Source organism: Eucyclogobius newberryi, unplaced genomic scaffold (assembly GCF_026437365.1).
Source record: "Eucyclogobius newberryi isolate DKJ021-1_F unplaced genomic scaffold, fEucNew1.0.hap1 SCAF_11, whole genome shotgun sequence".
Classification (NCBI taxonomy): Eukaryota; Metazoa; Chordata; class Actinopteri; order Gobiiformes; family Gobiidae; genus Eucyclogobius; species Eucyclogobius newberryi.
Genome location: NW_027315735.1, coordinates 18,749,504 through 18,769,123, shown reverse-complemented (window position 1 = coordinate 18,769,123; position 19,620 = coordinate 18,749,504). Strand labels below are relative to the sequence as shown.

The following is a 19,620-nucleotide window of genomic DNA, read 5'->3' as shown; positions in this document are numbered from 1 at the left end:
ACATAAAAAACATAGAATTGTTTGTGGTTTACCATGAGCTGGAGTTTTGTTCTGCTTTTCCCCCCAAATGTGCCTATGTCACATAAGACCTACGTGACATATTACAATATTGTTTTCTTTTTCTTTTTTTAGGTAACGCGCATGCCCAGTTGGTGGCAGATTACTTTATAACCAATGAGACATCCCAACGTAAGTGAGGTAACCACGACTGAGAAAGCTAAATCATGTTTTTACACTCCCTAATGACAGATATTTAATGTGTGATATTTGAATTTAATTGTTAATAAATACATTTCATATGAAATATGGAATAGGCTCAAATATCCATATGCAAAGGGCTATTGATTTCTTAAGGATAAAGAAAATCAAACAATGTGGACTTTTAAACATGTCACGAACATTTTCTTTTTTAAGAGAGAAGAATCAATCAAAAGACCATCTTATGAAGCAAGAAAGATTTTTATGCTTCATTAATTCACGTGTGCTCAGTTTTTGAAAGCGTCACTGATCTGACCAACTGTCACGGACAGAAATGTGCACCTTTTTTAAAGAAATATGGAGTCAAAATCTGTTTTTTGTTTTATTTGGTAATAGTCAACAAAACATTTTCCTTTATGCATTCTAAACTTTGAACAGGTCTAGGTTAGATGCTACACCCGCTGCCAGAAAATATTGTGTGTAGATCCTCAACAAATAAATACAATATGAAGGTCAGAACAAACTTAACGGGCTGCTCGTCACTTGTGAGTGCAAAAAGGTCACCATAAATCTCAGATCTGCTTGCACTTATGTGTGCGTTAAAGTTACGCCTTTAGTGCGCGCGCGCGCGCGCGCAGACTGCGCTAAACCTGAGGAGGGAGTTCTGTGATGGAGATGGAGAGAAAGGAGGGGCAGGTTAGGCCTGCATTCTATCCAGCGTTTTGCTTTTACCCGTGCAACATGTGGAGAGGCGCTGCAGTATTGCGCTAAAGTTCACACTCTACTTTCAGTTTAATTAGACTCCCACAAAAGCGCCGGTTGTAACAGGCGTAACGTGGACTAAAGGACTGCAACATACGGAGACGTGTCCTCATCATTCACTCTGCTCAAAGAAATGACACGCAAACTCACCTTTCCAATCTGTGTGTGGAGGTCCCGCTCTGTGTGAATGTGGCAGATGATGGAAGAGGGAAATGTGCTCATTTAAAGTTTTGTGGGTCTAGCCCTAACAAAGAATGTGCGTTCCTTCCTGGGACATCTATAGGGACAAATAAGTGAAAGAGGCGGCGTTAAAAAAAACGCCTTTGAACTTGATCAGATTTTGTGTCCAACAGGGAGTCCGCTGCAGCCCTGTAAAACTTATTCAAAGATGTTTTTTGCCGAGCCTGATCTCAAGATATTGAAATTACTGCCATCTTTTTGGGGGGTCTTTTATTCCAGTTTTACACCCTATGGAGTTTCCCCTTTCAAGTAGCTTTTTAAAAGACACATTTGGAACATTGCCAGAAGAATTTGGGGGTTGCTTAGAAATATAGACAGATAAAGTAGACTGTGTAGGCAATATAAGCAAAATATTTCAAAATGTGTTTTCTTGGACGTTGCGCGGCTGGTGCGTGACTTCTGTGTGGAACCATATCCTTCTAACATAGAAAGTACTTTTCTCATATACCTGCAAAGTAAAGCTGCGTGAACCAATCAAATGAACCAAGTTAAGACGAGCTGCCATCTTCAATAGCAAACACTGCCAATCACCAGAAATCTAGCCAATTACCATTCGTCTCAACAGTCACGTGGTTTGCGGATAGCTTGTCGCGGATTGGTTAACGTAGCTCTGCCTCCCGAGTTCATTTATGTTCTGGGAGTGAGTGATTGACTTTATCAGTCCAAGGACATCATCCGCATGGAAAGGGGGGGAAGTTTGATCCTCTTTTCTCACGGACCGCACTCTACGGGAGTTTTTGCCTCCCAACTCTTATACGAATAGGATTTTTCTCCGTTTCGTCTTGGTTTCCTTTTTATTTGAGGATTTCTCTTAAACGTAGTAGATACCGGCGTGGTGTGAGCTGGTCTGAGTGCTCCGCTAAACTGGATTTAAATTTGATTTTTAGTTTCCTCCCCGCGCCCTAAGTTTACTTCATGATGCTTCTTGATAGCGGTCCGCAGTTTGCATCGTTAGGAGTGGGGGGCTTCGGGACACCAAGACACCACCACCACGAGCTCGGGAACAGAGACCCGAGTTTGGGACTGAATCCTTTCGCCGACTCCTCTCACTCCGCAGCTTTCAAAATCAGCCCCGTGGCGCATGACATCGCCTCCAGCCAGACCTCCGCGTTCACCCCGCAAGCCTCCGGATATGCAGCTGCTTTGGGACACTCGCATGGCGGCCAGGTAGGCTCGTACGGGGGCGGCGCGTTCAATTCCACGCGGGACTTTCTGTTTCGGAACCGCGGCGTCGCGGAGCCTTCTGCTCCAAGCGCACAACACGGAATCTTTGCTGCTTCGGCGGGGAGTCTTCACGGGCCGCCGGGGATCCCCGATAACCCCGGACATCTGTTGTTTCCAGGACTTCACGACCAGGGGGTGAGCCACACGTCACCGAGCGGACATGTAGTCAACAGCCAAATGCATCTTGGCTTACGCGGGGATATCTTCGGAAGACCCGATCCGTACCGTCCTGTGGCTAGTCCTCGGACAGACCCCTATGGAGCTCAGCTGCACAATTACAACCACCCCATCAACATGAACATGGGCATGAACGTGCCCACGCACCATGGCCCCGGGGCCTTTTTTAGGTACATGCGGCAGCCCATTAAACAAGAGCTCTCCTGTAAATGGATAGACGAGAACCAGATGAACAGACCCAAAAAGACTTGCGATAGGACTTTCAGCACCATGCACGAGATGGTCACACACGTGTCTATGGAGCACGTCGGCGGCCCAGAGCAGAGTAACCATATCTGCTTTTGGGAGGACTGTCCGAGAGAGGGTAAATCGTTTAAGGCCAAGTATAAACTTGTGAACCACATCCGAGTGCACACAGGAGAAAAACCCTTCCCATGCCCGTTTCCTGGATGTGGCAAAATATTTGCTAGGTCAGAAAATCTTAAAATCCACAAAAGAACACACACAGGTAGGCACCGGTATTGTTATGATTTTATCTGTTTTCTTTGCAATAAACTGATAAATACACAGTGGTCTATTTATGTTTTAAACATTATTTACGTGGGGCTCAGTGGCAGATTTTCTTTGTGGGTTATTGCATTTTCTCTCATCCCCTAAGTATTACATTTAAATTATATTCAGAACAAACTAAAGTGAGCAATTATTTAAGTTTATTGCATAATTGGGGATTTGTTTAGTTTCGCTGCTGAGAAGTGAGTAATGACAAAGTTGTAAAAGTTTGGACCGTATGTGGAGCCACAAGGCGCTCTCTGCTCGGCTGCTGTCTCTTTCTCCAGAATGTGGCTGTTTATCCCAGATCTAATCAGGCACGGTATGGCTTTGCACTGTTTCTATGTGTATAAATATGTTTTAGGTGCCTGCGGTCAAATGCCCTGTTGATTCAATGTTTACTATAAAGCAGTGCAGCCCAGTAGTAGCATGAGGCCTCGTGAATAAATAACGCCTGACAGGGCACCGTAGTACTGTTCAATCCACGTCGCCCTCCAAATGTAGGTTACTGTTATATAACGGGCTGCAGACTCTCCACATGTCTAGCTTGTAGCTTTTGCAGGTGGCGCGACTATAGCATTTTGTTTGTGAAGGCTATGGAGTTATTTACATTGTGTATGCATTTATTCCCCCAGGTGAGAAGCCGTTTAAGTGTGAATTTGATGGCTGTGACAGACGATTCGCCAACAGCAGCGACAGGAAAAAGCACATGCACGTGCACACGTCAGACAAGCCGTACATTTGCAAAGTGTGCGACAAGTCCTACACGCACCCCAGCTCTCTCAGGAAACACATGAAGGTAATTAACGTCTTCATTACGCATTAAACACATTAACACACCTCCCCCACCCTGCCCCCTCCCGCTGACACGGACCATCACGTTATTACAGAACGCATTTAGAATGGTCCAGAACTGAACTCTGTTTACGTTCATGTTCGTGGACCTTGTCTCCACTAAATGGATCATTACGCGCACCTACGCGTTAGACACGTATAATCGTTTGTTCCTTTTTTTAATGCACGCTTATTATTTGGCTTTTTATGTTGAATATGCAACACATTTCAGGCCTTAAATCAAATCAGTTTTGTGAGGCTTGGATGAAATGCGTATTTTCTGTGCGTTCTCAGGTTCACGAGTCTCAAGGATCCGAATCATCTCCGGCTGCCAGTTCTGGATACGAGTCCTCCACACCCCCAGTACTGGTCTCAGGCAGCACCGAGGACCCCACAAAAACCCCACCATCAGCCGTGGTACAGAACACGTCTGGTCACAGCGAAGGATTAGCCCCAAACTTTAACGAGTGGTACGTTTGAAATGACTAAAAGAAAACACTTCACCAACGTGTACCACGGCATTGAAGACGCACGGATTTTGCCCTTACACACACGTCCTACACACACACGGGATTAGGACCACAACAGGAGACAAGAGCAAAAGGCAGCAAGCTGCACGCAGGCCACGTCCATTCTCAGGATCATGAAATTTGACTTTCCAACCATTTGGTGGAAATAATACACGTAAATGAATAAACAAAAAAAATAAAAATAAACAAAGAGAATGAACTCACTTTTCTTTCTCAAATGAACACACGTGTGTATCCTTTACTTTACAGCAAATAATTCTTGTTTCATTTGATGTATTTTCTCATTTTTCTATTTTGAAAAAAAAAAAAGAAATGGGGTACTATTTTACGCTCTTTTCTATGGCGGCGACGCGCTGCTGCCTCTTCAAATTTGATTGTTGGAACTTCAAACAGTCTTAAGAAACGTGCCAAAGTCTTTGTCATTAACTTGAACACACAGAAAAAAACGCAGAAACTCATATTATACTTGTGAATGTATTTCCTTGTTTGATGGGGTTGAATCTGTTGTCAGCGTCCGTTTTCAGGTGGACACATGTGGTTATTTGGTTATGATTGTTACCGTTAAAATATAAACGTTGCCTTTTGTTAATACTGTTGTAAATACATATCCATGATGCCATATTTATCAATTTGTAATTTAATTATGGGTATAAGTTCTGAAACATAAATAATATTTATGGAAATGTTTTCTAACAAGAACTGTACAGTTTTGGTCATAACCAACTTAACATTGAACAAATTACTAATACTTTTCCCACTTGGCGATTGTATTCTGCTTTTTCTTTTAAACCAGTAGGCCTGCAGGTGTCTTATTTGGATTGAAGAAAGCATATATGAATATAATGGATTTGTCTATATAATGCAGATATTTCCGTCACTTTTCTTTAAGAGACCATTGACATGTAATGCTTGTTAGAACTAAGTTCAGATAAGCTGAGAAGCTATAAAACGGTTATGTTGATATCTTTATATTTTGTTCAAATACGATTTTGTGTATTTACTTTTATAGATCAGATAGATGTCAAACCGTAGCATACAGAGAAACACTCCCAGCAGCCTGTTGCACCCTACACTGACTTTAGAAGTGCGCGATGAACTCGAAATGAAGTATATATCACATTATGTCAAATTTGGGGCAACGCCCACTTCTCAGCGCCAATAAGGCGATTTTTGATTCCAGCAACGTCTTTGTGCGAGTATGTTTTGTGTGCATCGGCAACAATAGAACTGTCACAACACAGTATCTTCAATAATAATAATAATAGTAATAAAAAAATACTTTTTTTTGGGTCTGTCAGCTTGCATTGTTTTAAATGTAATTCTTCTGTGAAAACTAAAGCGTGTTCTTTGTTGTGGTGTTGCATATAGAGCAGTTTGATTCACATTTGCTTGTTTTGTGTGAATAACTTGTCAAGATGGCATTTTGTGTTAACTAAATCTAGTGAAAGGTATGTGGGTAGAAGAGAACACATACAGTGTCAAAAGAGTTACAGCATTGCATTGTAACCTATTCTCAAGAATTGAATAATATGCAGAAACAAAGTATATTGTGCTCAGAAGAGAACAATTCAGACCACCAGCATTACTTTTAAAATAAAATGTAAAAATGGTACCTCGTGACAGTGATATATGAAATGAGTTTATTTAAATAATTTAAGGAATATATGTTTTATATGCTATTTTCTATACCTTAATTTCTTATTCCCGTACCTTTCTGCCCCGTGTCAGAGGTCAGAGCCAATAACACAGCTAGAATGTGATGTTGTAACGCTTTCTGGGAGAAATGGGTCACACTCAAGTTATTCCCGAAGAGCAAAATGTTTTAATGATGAACTGTGTCACTGTGCCACAATGAGGCAAACCTGTTACAACAGCAGGCCTACAGCCTATCTACCAGAAGCAAAGCTTCCTTGTACTTTTTAGGCTACTGTATGTTGGTTAATTTGTTTCACCAACTATTTATGAAGAAATGTAAACGAAAATTTTGAATGAAATAAAAAAAATCTGAAAATATGTTTTTCATACTGGGCAGTTTATTATTTGTAATAATTGTACAGTGCATGGCATGTCTAACACACAATAATCTTTTTAACTTGGCCGCGGTCAAAGTGCCAATTACAGGCAAGTTTTATAAAGGTTTTTATTCAATATACATTGATGCATTTAGGTTTACAGGTTGTTAACAAAATGACGCGTGCGGTCGGGCAGTTGAGGACCCCGTGTGACCGTGATGATGGCCTGTGGAACCAAACCGTCTCCCACCTTTAATCTCCAAGTAAATCAAAGACATCCTTATAAAAGGATATAAATGTTGCAGAATGCTAAAAATAAATAAATACATAAAACAAAATCAAATTTGCGCCTCCAAACCAAGTTCTACGAAAAGCCCTTTAGCTGATTTCTTCCCCCTTTCCCCTGCACACCGACCCCTCCTCTCTGCTCAGCTCGTCTAGTTGCAAATTTCATGTTCCTCCTCTCAGACACTGTGACGTACAACACAGAGAGCAGGCTTTCTCACAAACACGGGCTGACGTTGTGCTTTACGCGCGCTGCACGCACAGATCACAGTTCAGAGCGCGATGGCCACAATTCAAATGTTACACTCGAGGGGGACGTTGGCTGGAGTGATTGTTCATGGTTTGCAGATTAGGGTTTCAAACTGGACAAACTATTTCAACTCTCTTATAGCCAGTCTATTTCAAAGTGCACTACACAAGTGTGCGTTGAAATAGACTCGCCCAGTTCCAAACACTCTGGCCAGAGCCGTTTAAGGAGACGCAACCCGCACGGGAGAAACATAAAAGGCTTTTCTCGTCTATTCTTGTTGCATTAGAAAACGGTGACGGTCACGTGGCTGCAATTGTGTATAGAATAGAGGCTGAATTTCAACAGTGCTCTGCTGCAGCACTCCTCGTAGCCAGTGAGTTTTGAGTAGGACTTTGTATGCTGCACGCTGACTGTTGGCACTGCAGTTTGTAATCGCTGTGCGCCGCTGGGCAAACTGCAACCCGCCAAGTCTGGTACACGCAGGCCCATGCCTAACTGGCACCGGCTCCGAGGGCGGGTACAAGTGATGTCCTGTCTGGTGTACAACTTTGATATGGGATTGATTGGCCGTTCGAAAACCTTTTACCTTCCGTCACCAAAGTCATGGCATTTGGTGGTTAAGTAGACCGCGCGCTAAGAGGATAAAGCCACAGGAGCCAGTCTCCAACGCCGTTTGTCACGCAACTATAAACCTAATGACCAACTGATCATAAAACTGCAATCTTGCTAACTATTTGAACAGTTTCTAAAAGCATATATGTTGTTTGACAAATGATAAAGGTACGTTTTAGAAGTTTAGCTACTTTTTAAACCTTAGTGTGGCTCAATGTATTCTATTCAACATCCATCTATTGCTCCATTATCTTGACAATGCAGGTTGCAGTCAAATGAAGGGACAGGCCTATTGCAAGTAGGCCTACGGTATTAGGCTAGTTTCTTGAAAACAGTTTGTTCTGCTGCTAAAATTCAGCGCACTGTCACTTGAACTAATGAGCAGGCAAATTAATGTGGGCAAACAATAATCTGTCATTAAAGGCCTGTCAGTCTTTTCGTTTTACCTGAAACGAGGCTTTTGTGGTGCAAACAAGATGACACAATGAATAGGCTATGCGGGCCTGTTTGTTTCTTAATGCACCTAAATGCTAACAAAGCACGTGCTTCTCAGATAATGAGGACATTAAGTCTCTAGAACAACAACATCCAAACGGCCAGTTGGCCTATGCTCCGTGATTGTAAAGATGATGTTTGGTCCTGTTGGCATAGTGACGTATTTAGTGGCATGTCCATCATGAGACAGCGCTAATTCCCCAACATCTGGCCGTGTGTCAGAAACTTGATGAATTCCTTATCAGAGCAGGCACTGGAATAAACGCTAATAGGTCCCGTGAGTAAGGCCTTTGGCAAAGGCTCACCCAGCAAAGCAGATGCTCAACAATTGAACTTTACGTTTGTCTTTTGACTGATAGGCCTATTAAACACTATTGGAAAGTAGGATATCATTTAGCCTAATACATACACAGTTCTAGTGTTAATGCGGTTAACATTTAGGGCAACATCAATACATGTTAAGTGCCTTTCACAAAATGCCCTGCATATGCACTGTTAGCTCAGACCTGATTGGATGAGCTTCAGGTTCACCTGAGAGGACCCCAGGACACCCGCAGCTCACCGAGGCTTCCTCCTGAGACGCACTCATATTCATAGGCCACGCACAAAAACTAGAATGTCATTCATTGCCCTCTTTGTCCGCACAATAAAATGGGAAAGCCTTTCCATTATTTAAATATGCCTAGTTATTTTTATTTCCTCATGTTCAATTGCTTGTGTAAAGTTACACTTACTTCAGAAAAGCAACAAAGTCAAAACATTTCTTAAATTTGTGGCTGAGAAATGCCAGTCACGAGTCAGTGGGTTGTATTTGAACCCCTATAGGTGGGCCTATTGTATTGCAATTTGCCCTGCGCTTTTCTGTTAGGCTGCTTTTTATTTTCAACCTAAATTATGGGATCTATGTTTTTTTTATTTTTTCCAACAGATTCAACATTAACAGTCAGGTCTGTGCAAGAGGTTCTAAAACATTTTGTCTATGTTTTGTCTACACTTGAACGTGTTTTTTGCCCTTCTTCTCCCACTCCTCTATGGCTCAATGCGTTTTTATTTTGGCATCAGGGATTTTACATATTTTACTTTGCATCTGACCCTTTAAAGTGCTAGAGCCATGATTCGGCTCCAGCAGAGGGTCATAATATACAGTAAGTGGCAACAGACAATGTTATTTCAGGAGGTGAAAAATGTAATAATCTATTGCATGATACATTTTCATTATTAGTTTACTTACTTAGACTGACTCCATTATTTGAATAAATGTAACATATGGACTGACAGAGTGGACATTCTCCAGCAGTGACAGGAATATCAACATATTTGTCTTAAATATCAAAAGTTAAACAGTAACTAGTGTTGCATTCAGCAGGAAAACCAAAACTGTCCTCATAGATTTAGATCATATAATTACTGCCTGAATAAGTTTTGACTGTCTGAACGTTTAAGAAATATAATTTTAAAAGTTTATCTTAGGCATTCTTTTGGACATTTACATTTCAGTTCAATCTTATGCAATTTTATTCAAATTGTTTTAGGTGTTCAACGGTCATTTGAACAATGATCCGAACCCTATAGAGGAAAAAAAACATACACTGGGATACGGTCAAAATGTTTATTTTATTTAACCGAAAATGTCTACTCTAAAATAAATTCAAACAAATGGCATGTAGAGTTCCCAAGATTTAAATGGATACGTATATCAATAATATCAAGACTCTCTTAACAGAAAAAGTCAGATATTTCTATCTGCATTTATGTAATGCTGTAATTAAAATGCAGTATTTCTCAGTGACCCACGGGACAGTCCGTGTGTGAAGGAGGATGGAGGAAGAAAACAGGTACAAGGCCTTGGTGAGGGGGATGGGGATCTCTCCAATAATTGCTTTGCCTGTTTCAATTCAGCTCTGAAGGCAAGAACAAACAAAAAGTCACTTTGTTTTGGACTTTCAATCCAGAAAGTGCATTTGGGTCTATCTCTACAAATATAATACATGTTACATAGGCCAATTTAGAAAGTTTTATGCAAACATTATGGGTTTCATTTTGGAATAAAACTGAGCTTTAGTGAAGGAGAAAAAGTACATAATTCTTTGAACATGTAGCAAGGGAAAGCAACAATTGCAATCTGCTGTTTGTTCAAAACTAATCCTGGCAAACTGTCTCGGTAAAGAGCTTTATGACCTGTCAGAGCAAAAAATAAAATATGTAACATTGCCAAGTATAAAAGAAATAGCAAATACATGACTGTCCTTTCTGTGGAGAAATAATCTAAACAAGACTTTGAACAGCACCATTATTGTTGAGACAAACAACTGGAATTCATTCAATTCTACCAAGTGCAAAGGTTGAGTATTGGTCAGAAATAATGTGGTGTGGATAAATGTCTAGAGTAAATAAAACAAAAGGGCAAAGGACCTCACGCTGTGGTTGGAAGGGCAGTTTAACGGTGAGAATAGGATCTATGTTTGGTTGTGAGGAGTATAAATAATGTATTTGTCGTCTGCTGTCTGTGACTGCCATACTCCATGCATTAAGTATGAAGCTGAAGACTATGGGATGATATAATCGGACATTGGGAACACATTAACTCTGTAATAAACAAATTTACACATTGAAGCCAGTTAATAACTAAAAGATGTAGATTAATATAGATGAAAGCTGTGAACAACTTCAGTGCATACATCTGTGTGAGGTAACTTCCCAGTGCCCTTCTTTTGATGGGGGTTTCACAGTACCAAGTCACTTTTGTCTTAAATTTGTTTGTATTACCTAAATAAGGTGAAATCTGGGGCATGTAGACGCTCTTGAACATGCAGATTCAGTGGAGTGTGAAATTGCAACAGCAGACAGCCAGAATAATAGCTCAGAAGGGGGCTAATGTCTTTGCTACATTCACAGAACATTTTTATAATGACTGAATTAAAGGGAATATAGATATATGTTATACTCCAGCCTGCACTCACATTGTGTAAAAAGAAAACATACATACAATAATGTCTGTTTCAAAAATACGGTTGGGACAAAATGTGAAAATATAAACTACAAAACTACACATATTGTACAGAGTTAGATTGCAGAGATAATGCTCAAAACATAGATACAACTTCCAAAACAAGATACATTTTGGAAATTGGAGAATTCCATGAATTTCCATTCAAATATATTTACAGTAAAAAAATACTTTTGTGTGTCATGATAACTACAGGCAAAACACATTATTTTTGTGCAGTTTGCTCTCACAAGTTTTTTGGACAATTTGCTGTCTTTCCAGGGGAAAAACACAATTGTTTAATCTACAACTATATTTCTAGAATTATTTCATTGAATCCACTCCAACCATCCACAGTTTTATCTGGGACATTGTAACACCAAATGCCATTTTCTCCAAATGCCTTTCAGTATCACAGAGACCAGCACCTAAAGTGGCACCTACACACCCCAAATGTACAGTCTTTTTGACAGAATGTACAGGAGTTGTTGATATCTACTTCCGAGCCTGAAGTCTGAATTCTAAAAAAGTTGCCAAATTGGACATTTTAGGCCAATTTTCAGTCAGCTCGAGTTTACTCAAACACTAAATGCTGGTAAGTATAAATCTCCTCTTTTTATAATATGTAACATTTAAACTTGGCTCTGTTCATTTTTCCAATTTTGTATTTTTTTTGTATTTCTATACAAAAACTTTACATGATGAAAAACCTGTAACGCAATTTCTTCCTACATTTTTGTGCAGAAATTACAGAAGTTTCAAATTGAGTTTTTTTCCTATTCACTCGCCTTAATTGGTCACATGAAATTTCTCCAAGTGTGGACAATAAAGGATTATCTTATCTTATCTTATCTTATGTATCACAACTGGGATTTGCTATTATTTTAAGAATAGCTGGAGCAAACATTGTGAAAAGTATTGTTCAAATTAGGTTGATTATTAACATTTCAACCAGTTACCAGGTATAAACAGAGAAAAGTTAAGTTGTCCTTTTCCATGAAACTCTTTGATTGTCCATCATCAAGTTTGGGTTTGGAATCAAATGGATACATTCAATGCAGCATATTATTGGAACCTCACATACTTATTGACAAATTGATGCATTACGCTTTTTTAACTCACCTTTAACTTTTATTGAGTAGGAACATATACTGCTTACAGTTATGATATAGTTACTGACTGATTCTCCATAACGATAGGAGGCATGTTGCGGCCATCTTGAATCCCCATGCTTATGCGCTCAGACCAATCAACAGTCCATGATTCTGTCTCATCGGAAATGTCATGCAGAACCTCATTTGTTCGGCTTTACTATACATCCACATTTGGTTGGTAATACCGCTCTGCTTTTAGATCATTCCATACAGACACTCAAATCCCCAAAAGTCACCAGTTAACACTCCCACTGGTGCTAAACCTAATCTTCCCTATGCCCCCGTCACTCTTCTGGTAGTCACCATAACTTACTCCTAAACATACTCCGCTGGCCAACATGTAACAAACTCACACAAATAACTGTAAACACTGTAATCTACATCAAGTACTGACACAGGAAGGTAAATAAGTGTGTCTAGCTTTGGGCAAAGCGGGCACCTGTTTACTTTCAGAGATAAACTTGATGTATGATGTAAGTGTGCTAACAATAATCCGGGCTTGTTCTCTTGCTGTGAATCTCCCAAAATCTGTCTAAATAAGCATGTTTTCTTGTTGCCTCCAGCCAAAATACTAAAGCCAAGCCTCTTCATTAGGAAGATATAGTGTTTTTAGATTGTTTTGATGTGGTCGGAGCAGACGGACCATTGGCTAAGCATTGGAAAGAGCAGACAGACAGTCCAAGCGGTTTAGCCTTGTTTAAAATTATTAATCCACTTCTAATTCCAGCTGGCCCCCTGACAGCATCGAACCCTATCAAAAAAATCAGAGCCTCCATTGTGAGGTCTGGCAGAAGGGGACTGGGCGTATTTTTCTGCTCCAATCAGTTTCTCGAGATTGGGCGATTAAAAAAAGGAATCCCTTACCCCCCTTTACCGCACAGCGGGGGAATAACGGAATCATTAATTCCCCATTAATTTTAGGGGGAAAAAGTCGATGTAGAGCTTTACACAAAATAAGGGAAGCAAGAGCGACAAGTGTTTGTGGGCAACCGAAGTGTACTGAATATGAGTTATTATCAGTATTCCTGAGTGAAAAAGTTTGATGAAAAGTAATTTATAAAAATACCATGTCCATTATGTTATGTTAAAGTTATTTGATGTTTTTTGCGTTTTTTTTCAAAAATGGATGCATCAGTTTATGAAACAGCATATTAGTTCAAAAATATGACAATAAAGTTATTTAGAACAGGTGTCAAGTATGTATTAGATGTTTAATTTCTGTAGAGGCAGACTTTTTTTTTATTTGAATCATTGCCATGATTCAACATCCAGCCCTTCAGCCATGCTTTATCAGTAACCAGTCCCAAATCAATCGTATTGATTAAGTGCAGACCTCATCAACAGGATGTATATCACCATTAGTCTGTTCAGAGTGACAGTCTATCGTGTCTGTCCGTCTACAGACAAGTGCTCCTTTTTTACACGCCGCCATTAGGAACTATCACCAATACATTCAAAGTCAATGCACACGCACAAACACGCACAACGTTTATTTAAGAAATGGACTCCAATTATATGTGATCAATGGTGCATAATTAGAACGCATCAGAAATATGTCAATGCTTTTAATTTTTAAATAGATTTTTATAAAGGAAAAATTTTCAGCCTTCCTTTGGCTCTGTCTCACTTGGTTCTTTCTCTCTCCATCTCATGGTGACATTTAGACTTGCTGAGATTGACAGAACAAAAGAGATTGTTGTGGAGATACTAATTATTTAATGAATTCTTTATTTATTTTAAAAGTTTGTGATGTGTGGCGATGTGCCCAGGCTGTTACAGTAGATGGAAAATTACAGGCTGGAAGACATTGAGTGACACATGAACAGCGGCGGAAAGGGGTGGGGGGCGGGTCATGCCATCCAAACATGCCCATGCCCTTAACACCATGGCAACAATGTCCCATTCACCACAGCCCACCCCCCAACATCCCAGCTCCTGCGTTTTCAGTGATGCTCCTTTCATATTTTTCAAAAAACAATTCAGAAAATAAAATTACAACAAATGACAACCACTTACCTCAGCGAGGGGCTGCCGGGCCACAGCAAATGTAAACTGCAATTATAATATTGTTTCTGCACCTCACCAACCCAAACCCCCATCCCAAAAAGTGATAAGTAGGGCACAGGGAGAGTGGGCCACTAAAGACCCGGTCATTATTGATTTGACAAGTGAGTGAATAATTTATCTCTATTGGCAGGCATCAGCTGGGACAGCCTTTTAGGGACCACTGATGTTACTACCCAAATTTAAAGCTTAACAACATGCAGCCGTGATGCAGCTGGAAAGTAACAAGCACAAAAGTAAAAGTACTTTCACTTTAGTAGTAGATATTTTTTACTTTGATTTCACTACACAGAGAGCCGGTATATGTACTTTCTACTCCACTACATTTTTAACTGGACTGAAAAGTAAAAAGTACTGCCTGAATGACCATAGACAGGTACTTCAATACTTTTACGAGTAAATGTTTGCATGTCATACTTATACTTTTACCTGAATTTTTGTTAAAGAACCATAATTGAGTACTCCTTCCACCACTGAGTCCGAGGTAGTTTGACAGCGATAACACAGTCATACTTTTGGACCTTTCAAACTGAACTCACAACACTAAAGTGATTATATGTTATGTATACTTGTAACAAACCAACTTGTATACATCTATAACTTCTTACTGGAACCCTCCTGTTACATTGTCCTTTTAATTCAATGAGAGTGTACCTGAACAGATCAATGTGTGTCACACTACACCTGGAGGACACCACGGCTCAGTGCGTGTCCCATGTAAGTGCAACTCTCTTTGATATCCGTCACTTAGCCTACCGCCCACATTTTATGGGATCTCCTTTTATAAACCCAGCTAATCTTCCCAAATGTTCCCTTCCATCCCAGATTTTGGGATGATTTCCTCACCCATGTGCTGTTTAATTTATGATCATTTCCCGCTTCCCTGTAGCTCTTGGCCAGAAGGACACAAGGACAGCTTTATGCATGAGTGTAATTCACACACTCATTGGCAGCAGCCCCAGCAACTGCCTCCTGTACAAAGATACTGATTTACACTGCACCTAGCAATACAAGATATTAGAGGACAGATCGTTTTGATTGGCTGCCACAAGCTGTTCCTTCACTAAACACAGATGTGACTGCTGAACTGTTAGAGTAAATCAGACGTCCACACTCGTCTCCCCTGCGCTTTTAATGCTGCGATCATGAATAACGGCCTGCAACATGCTTAGAAGTGCAAATCTGCAATAAGTCAGTCTTGTTGGTGCTAACACAAAACAAAAGGGATGAAATATGGGTCTTGTGGTGGTTTGCGCAGGGATAGCTTGTAGACTAACACAGTATATCAGTGGTAACCATCAGCGATTTGACAAATGAGGGAGCAGCTCTGGCTTGACCTGCATCAATTTAAGCCTAAATACTTTGATTTTCAGAGTATGACTGAGATACACACATTGATTGTCCAAGTTACAAGCATTTTTACTGCTTGAACCTATAATAGTTTAGGCTCTATTCTTTTGCTACCAGACGTTTTTGCTAATTTACTATGTATACACAGCTGGAATGTTAGAAGTGTCTTTTTCTTCAGATGTTTTTCACTCTGGGATCATCATAGGAAATCCTCAGCTTTTCAATGTACAGAGCTCAATTCATCCAGTTGTGGGTCAAAATGATTTATTGGCATAAAAAGCAACATTGGACTGATCACCACAGAGACTTATACTTTGTTATACTTGTTTTCCCACATCATCAGCTTGCACAACAGTTTGATTTTGATTAATTCACGCATGTTGAATAATATTGTGCTTTACAGTGAGCCAAATGTAATCATCTATTTTATATACTGTATGATAGTTAATACCAGGGGAAAATGGTCTTCTCTGATCCCACTAAGCCAAAGTGTTAACAGTTATATAGAACCTGTGGTAAATATTTGTCATAGTTTTACTTCCGTTAAGTTGCAGTTTGAGAATAATTTTTTGACGAATAAAAGTTTAAATTTATTGGAAGTAGTGATGAGTTCTTAAATGGAATCATTCTACCTATTTGATCAATATGTGACGTACCCTTGAAAACACAGGCCACGTTGACTGTCCAGCCTAGTTCCTAACCCTCATTTACTACATAGTTCTGCACTAAATAATGCATTGAATCACCGCATGTCAGCGAAAAAAAGTCTGTAATAAATACTGGTCAAATCTGTCAGACACGCATGTACACATATGTATGGACTAATGATCAGCATTCAAGTTATGGATCTCACAATAAACAGAAAACTGACTGAATTATTCAACCTTTTGCCTGTGATGGTGATCTCGAGCTAAGGTAGGCAGCAAACACTAGTAACTTTGTGTACTGTTTAAAAAAAATACAGTTTTATAGTCCATATTCTGGAGGAAAAGCTCTGCTTTCATTCAGTCATGTTGTAGTTAAAGACCTGTCGCTTTTCGCTGGTGTTTTTCCAACTCTCCAAATGTATTGTGGTCTGTATTGACCGGTCTAGTGACCAGCGATGGACACTACTTTTCATGGTGCATTTGGGAAATGTTTAGTGCACTAGCTGGACATTTGCCCAGCGTTAAAAATGACATGAGCCCTAAATAGTGCCCTATGTAGGGAATAGTGTGAACATCCTGATATTCTAAAGGCTCATTCAAAAAAATAAAAGTGTTATATGGTATTATTGTTTGTCAAATCATAACTGTTAGGGTTATAATTCATATATAAGGATTGTGGCTGGTATTTTCAGTATGATTGCCAGGTAACAGCTCTACCAATGTCATATTTTCTGATCATGTCCAACCAGGAAGCAGCTTACAATTATAAACTAGACAAAATGGTCTAACTGTGGACAAATAGCAATTGTGTTCTCTATGTTTTAGTGAAATGTGTAGTCGAACCTGTCATATGGACTTTAGGATGTGTAGAATAGGAGAGTCTGGAACTACCTGCTGTGTGAGCAGATCCCAGTGTGAAATCAGGCAGACTGCTCTTCTGACTCAGTGCTATCACCACCGTGGCTTCATGACTTATTCTCAAACAACAAGCTCCAAACTGTTGGCTACTGGACAGCGGAACAACGCAAATATATGGGCTTGAATATGTATTTACTTAGTATTTTAGTAATTTAGTAATTTATTTAATATTACAAATGTGTCAGTCAAGAGAAGACACATTTTAAACATGTTGAACACATTTGATAAAATAAAATGCAAACTGATTAGAATCACATGCACTTTACACATGCACATTACATGTTTGTAGCTGTTGTAGGTGTGAGTAGGTTTCACAAAATCTCATAGAGACAGGATTATTTGTGGCAGTGTGTTCTTTTTACACAGGGCAGAAGCCATCCCTCGCATCGTTTATAGACTTTGAAGAAAAGAAAATCATTGATTTAAATTTTCCCTGTAGCTTTACAGCGTTTCTTCAAAATAAAATCTCTTTTCTACCACTATGAACATTTAAACAACAACTTCTACTCAAACCACAAAATCAAACAATTGTCATCTTTGACCTCAAGACTTAAATATAATTAGAAAATAGAATAAACTAATACAGCTTAAAAATTAAATTGATACACACAGCGGCTGAGAAGCAGTTTCTACAGACTGACTTTTTTGTGCTGCTTTCATCTTAGACTGGCCAAGTACTCCAAGACATGCTGGGGCCAAGTGGAAGTCCAAGTTTCCATTCATGCTTCTGATTATTGGGCCTTGTCTGTAGTTTATGAGGCTGTGTAAAGCACTGACTTACTGCACTTTACTATCACTGCTGACACGAGGAACAGGGCTGGCGGAAGGAGCGCTTTCACGGCTGCAGAAAGAGCGATCAAACCTGCACTGACCTTTTGATTTGCTCAAATGCCAAAACAAAATGATGATAATGTGTAAATGAGACGCAAATGCTGTATAGTTCATTATCAGTGACTTATGTCAACTTTAAAAATGAATGAAAGCATTTATAGAATATAATTTATTTGGGAATTTAAAAACGTTTTGTCATATTCTTTTACATTTGTTGGTACGTGTAATGTCAAATGAGTTTCAGTGGCAGCCATTCTTTGGGAACCACATAGAGGCAACACTTCTTTAGCTCTAGTATATGCATGCCCATCCTACGTCTGTTGTACAATGTCTTTGGAGAGCTTTAACAAGTGCCACAAGAGCAGTATACCTAAATCAGGAGCGGCACATTGTTTAGTGAAGCATTGACAATAAAAGGTGGCAGAGCAGTCAAAACAAGGTCTGTTCTTTCCTGCTTGGACTAAATGCTGTTCAAGAGGTTCTTTGTGGCACCCTTAACGTGGTGAAGTGATCTCCTTTACAATTGGGACACTCCAAGAGGCCATCCCCGACAGACCAAAGCAAACTTCCTCTCTGCCTCCTCAGGCTTGTCACTCTTCATCTAACTCTGTGCATGTGTCGAACTAACCGGGGTGTGATGGCTGGTTTTTATTAGCATTTTACTGCTAATAAACAATATGTATTACTTTAACATTTACAATTCTCCAATGAAAAAATAAAATAGATTATTTCCCTCTTTTGTAGTTTGATTTGAGATGAGTTTCGACTGCGACTTTGTTTGCGGGCCAGTTTAGTTGGCCAGCCCTTGTCGGCCACATGAAAAACCTCTGACTTTATGAAGAAGCAGTGTGAATGAAACAGAGGCTGAGGTTGAGAAAAAGCCAAATAGTGCCCAGAACAAGGCAGCAGCCCAGTTGGCTCAGTGACAATTTGGCATACACTACCCACAGACTTAGCACTCACTTTTACAAGTGCCGCCTCAAATTGCCTCTCCTTTCTCTCATTGCAACGCACACAAAGGACAAGCAAATTGAAACGAACTTTATTGGTGGCAGCATCCAGACATAGTGCATAATAAGCATGTTCGTCCTGATCTAAATAAATAAATGCTCAATGGAAGCTGTCTCAAGCGCATATCAGACCATTCTTGCAAACTCTTTGTGAGCGTCTAAAATGAAATAGAACTGTGGGCTCAAGCTAAATAAAGGGGATCTCTTTTCTTCTCCTTCTGCCTATTCGAACTCTTCTTGATTCTCCCTGCCTCTTCTTCTTGTCTGTTGAAACATGTGGTCAGCTGTTATGCTTCCATGTGGTCAGATGATCAAAGCCAGGGAGCAGCAGTAATTGTCCCCCACTGAAGCCCTGCCCCGGCTGGGATCAGGATCTCAGCAGGTGGGGGGGACAGCCATGAGAACGGAGGGAGAGGGTGGAGGAACGCAAGAGGCCCAGCTTGGCAGAAATAAAGACTTCCTAAGGGTTGCTCTCTGACAACAGAGGCCCAA

At 40.0% G+C, this 19,620-nt stretch overlaps 2 protein-coding genes across 2 annotated transcripts in view; one reads left to right on the top strand and one right to left on the bottom strand.

Moving 5' to 3' along the window:
• The window catches only part of arr3b (arrestin 3b, retinal (X-arrestin)), a 338,825-nt gene extending 320,699 nt beyond the window's left edge, over positions 1-18,126 (bottom strand). Inside the window, exon 1 of the mRNA XM_072437215.1 lies at positions 18,121-18,126. The gene's annotated coding sequence lies outside the window, so the exon portion shown is untranslated. The remainder of the gene's footprint in view (positions 1-18,120) is intronic.
• On the top strand, positions 1,838-6,527 carry zic3 (zic family member 3 heterotaxy 1 (odd-paired homolog, Drosophila)). Its single transcript, XM_072436931.1, has 3 exons — positions 1,838-3,109; positions 3,786-3,949; positions 4,279-6,527. Exons 1-3 carry the CDS (start codon positions 2,116-2,118, stop codon positions 4,462-4,464), a joined length of 1,344 nt encoding a protein of 447 aa, XP_072293032.1. The 5' UTR covers positions 1,838-2,115; the 3' UTR covers positions 4,465-6,527.
• Positions 18,127-19,620: the final 1,494 nt, after the last annotated feature.

Bases quoted from the DNA above. Each gene is read 5' to 3' on its own strand.
- zic3 (XM_072436931.1), top strand. From the start codon at position 2,116: ATGATGCTTCTTGATAGCGGTCCGCAGTTTGCATCGTTAGGAGTGGGG. The intron at 3,110-3,785 runs GTAGGCACCGGT...TTATTCCCCCAG, and splicing joins CCACAAAAGAACACACACAG to GTGAGAAGCCGTTTAAGTGT. The intron at 3,950-4,278 runs GTAATTAACGTC...GTGCGTTCTCAG, and splicing joins CTCTCAGGAAACACATGAAG to GTTCACGAGTCTCAAGGATC.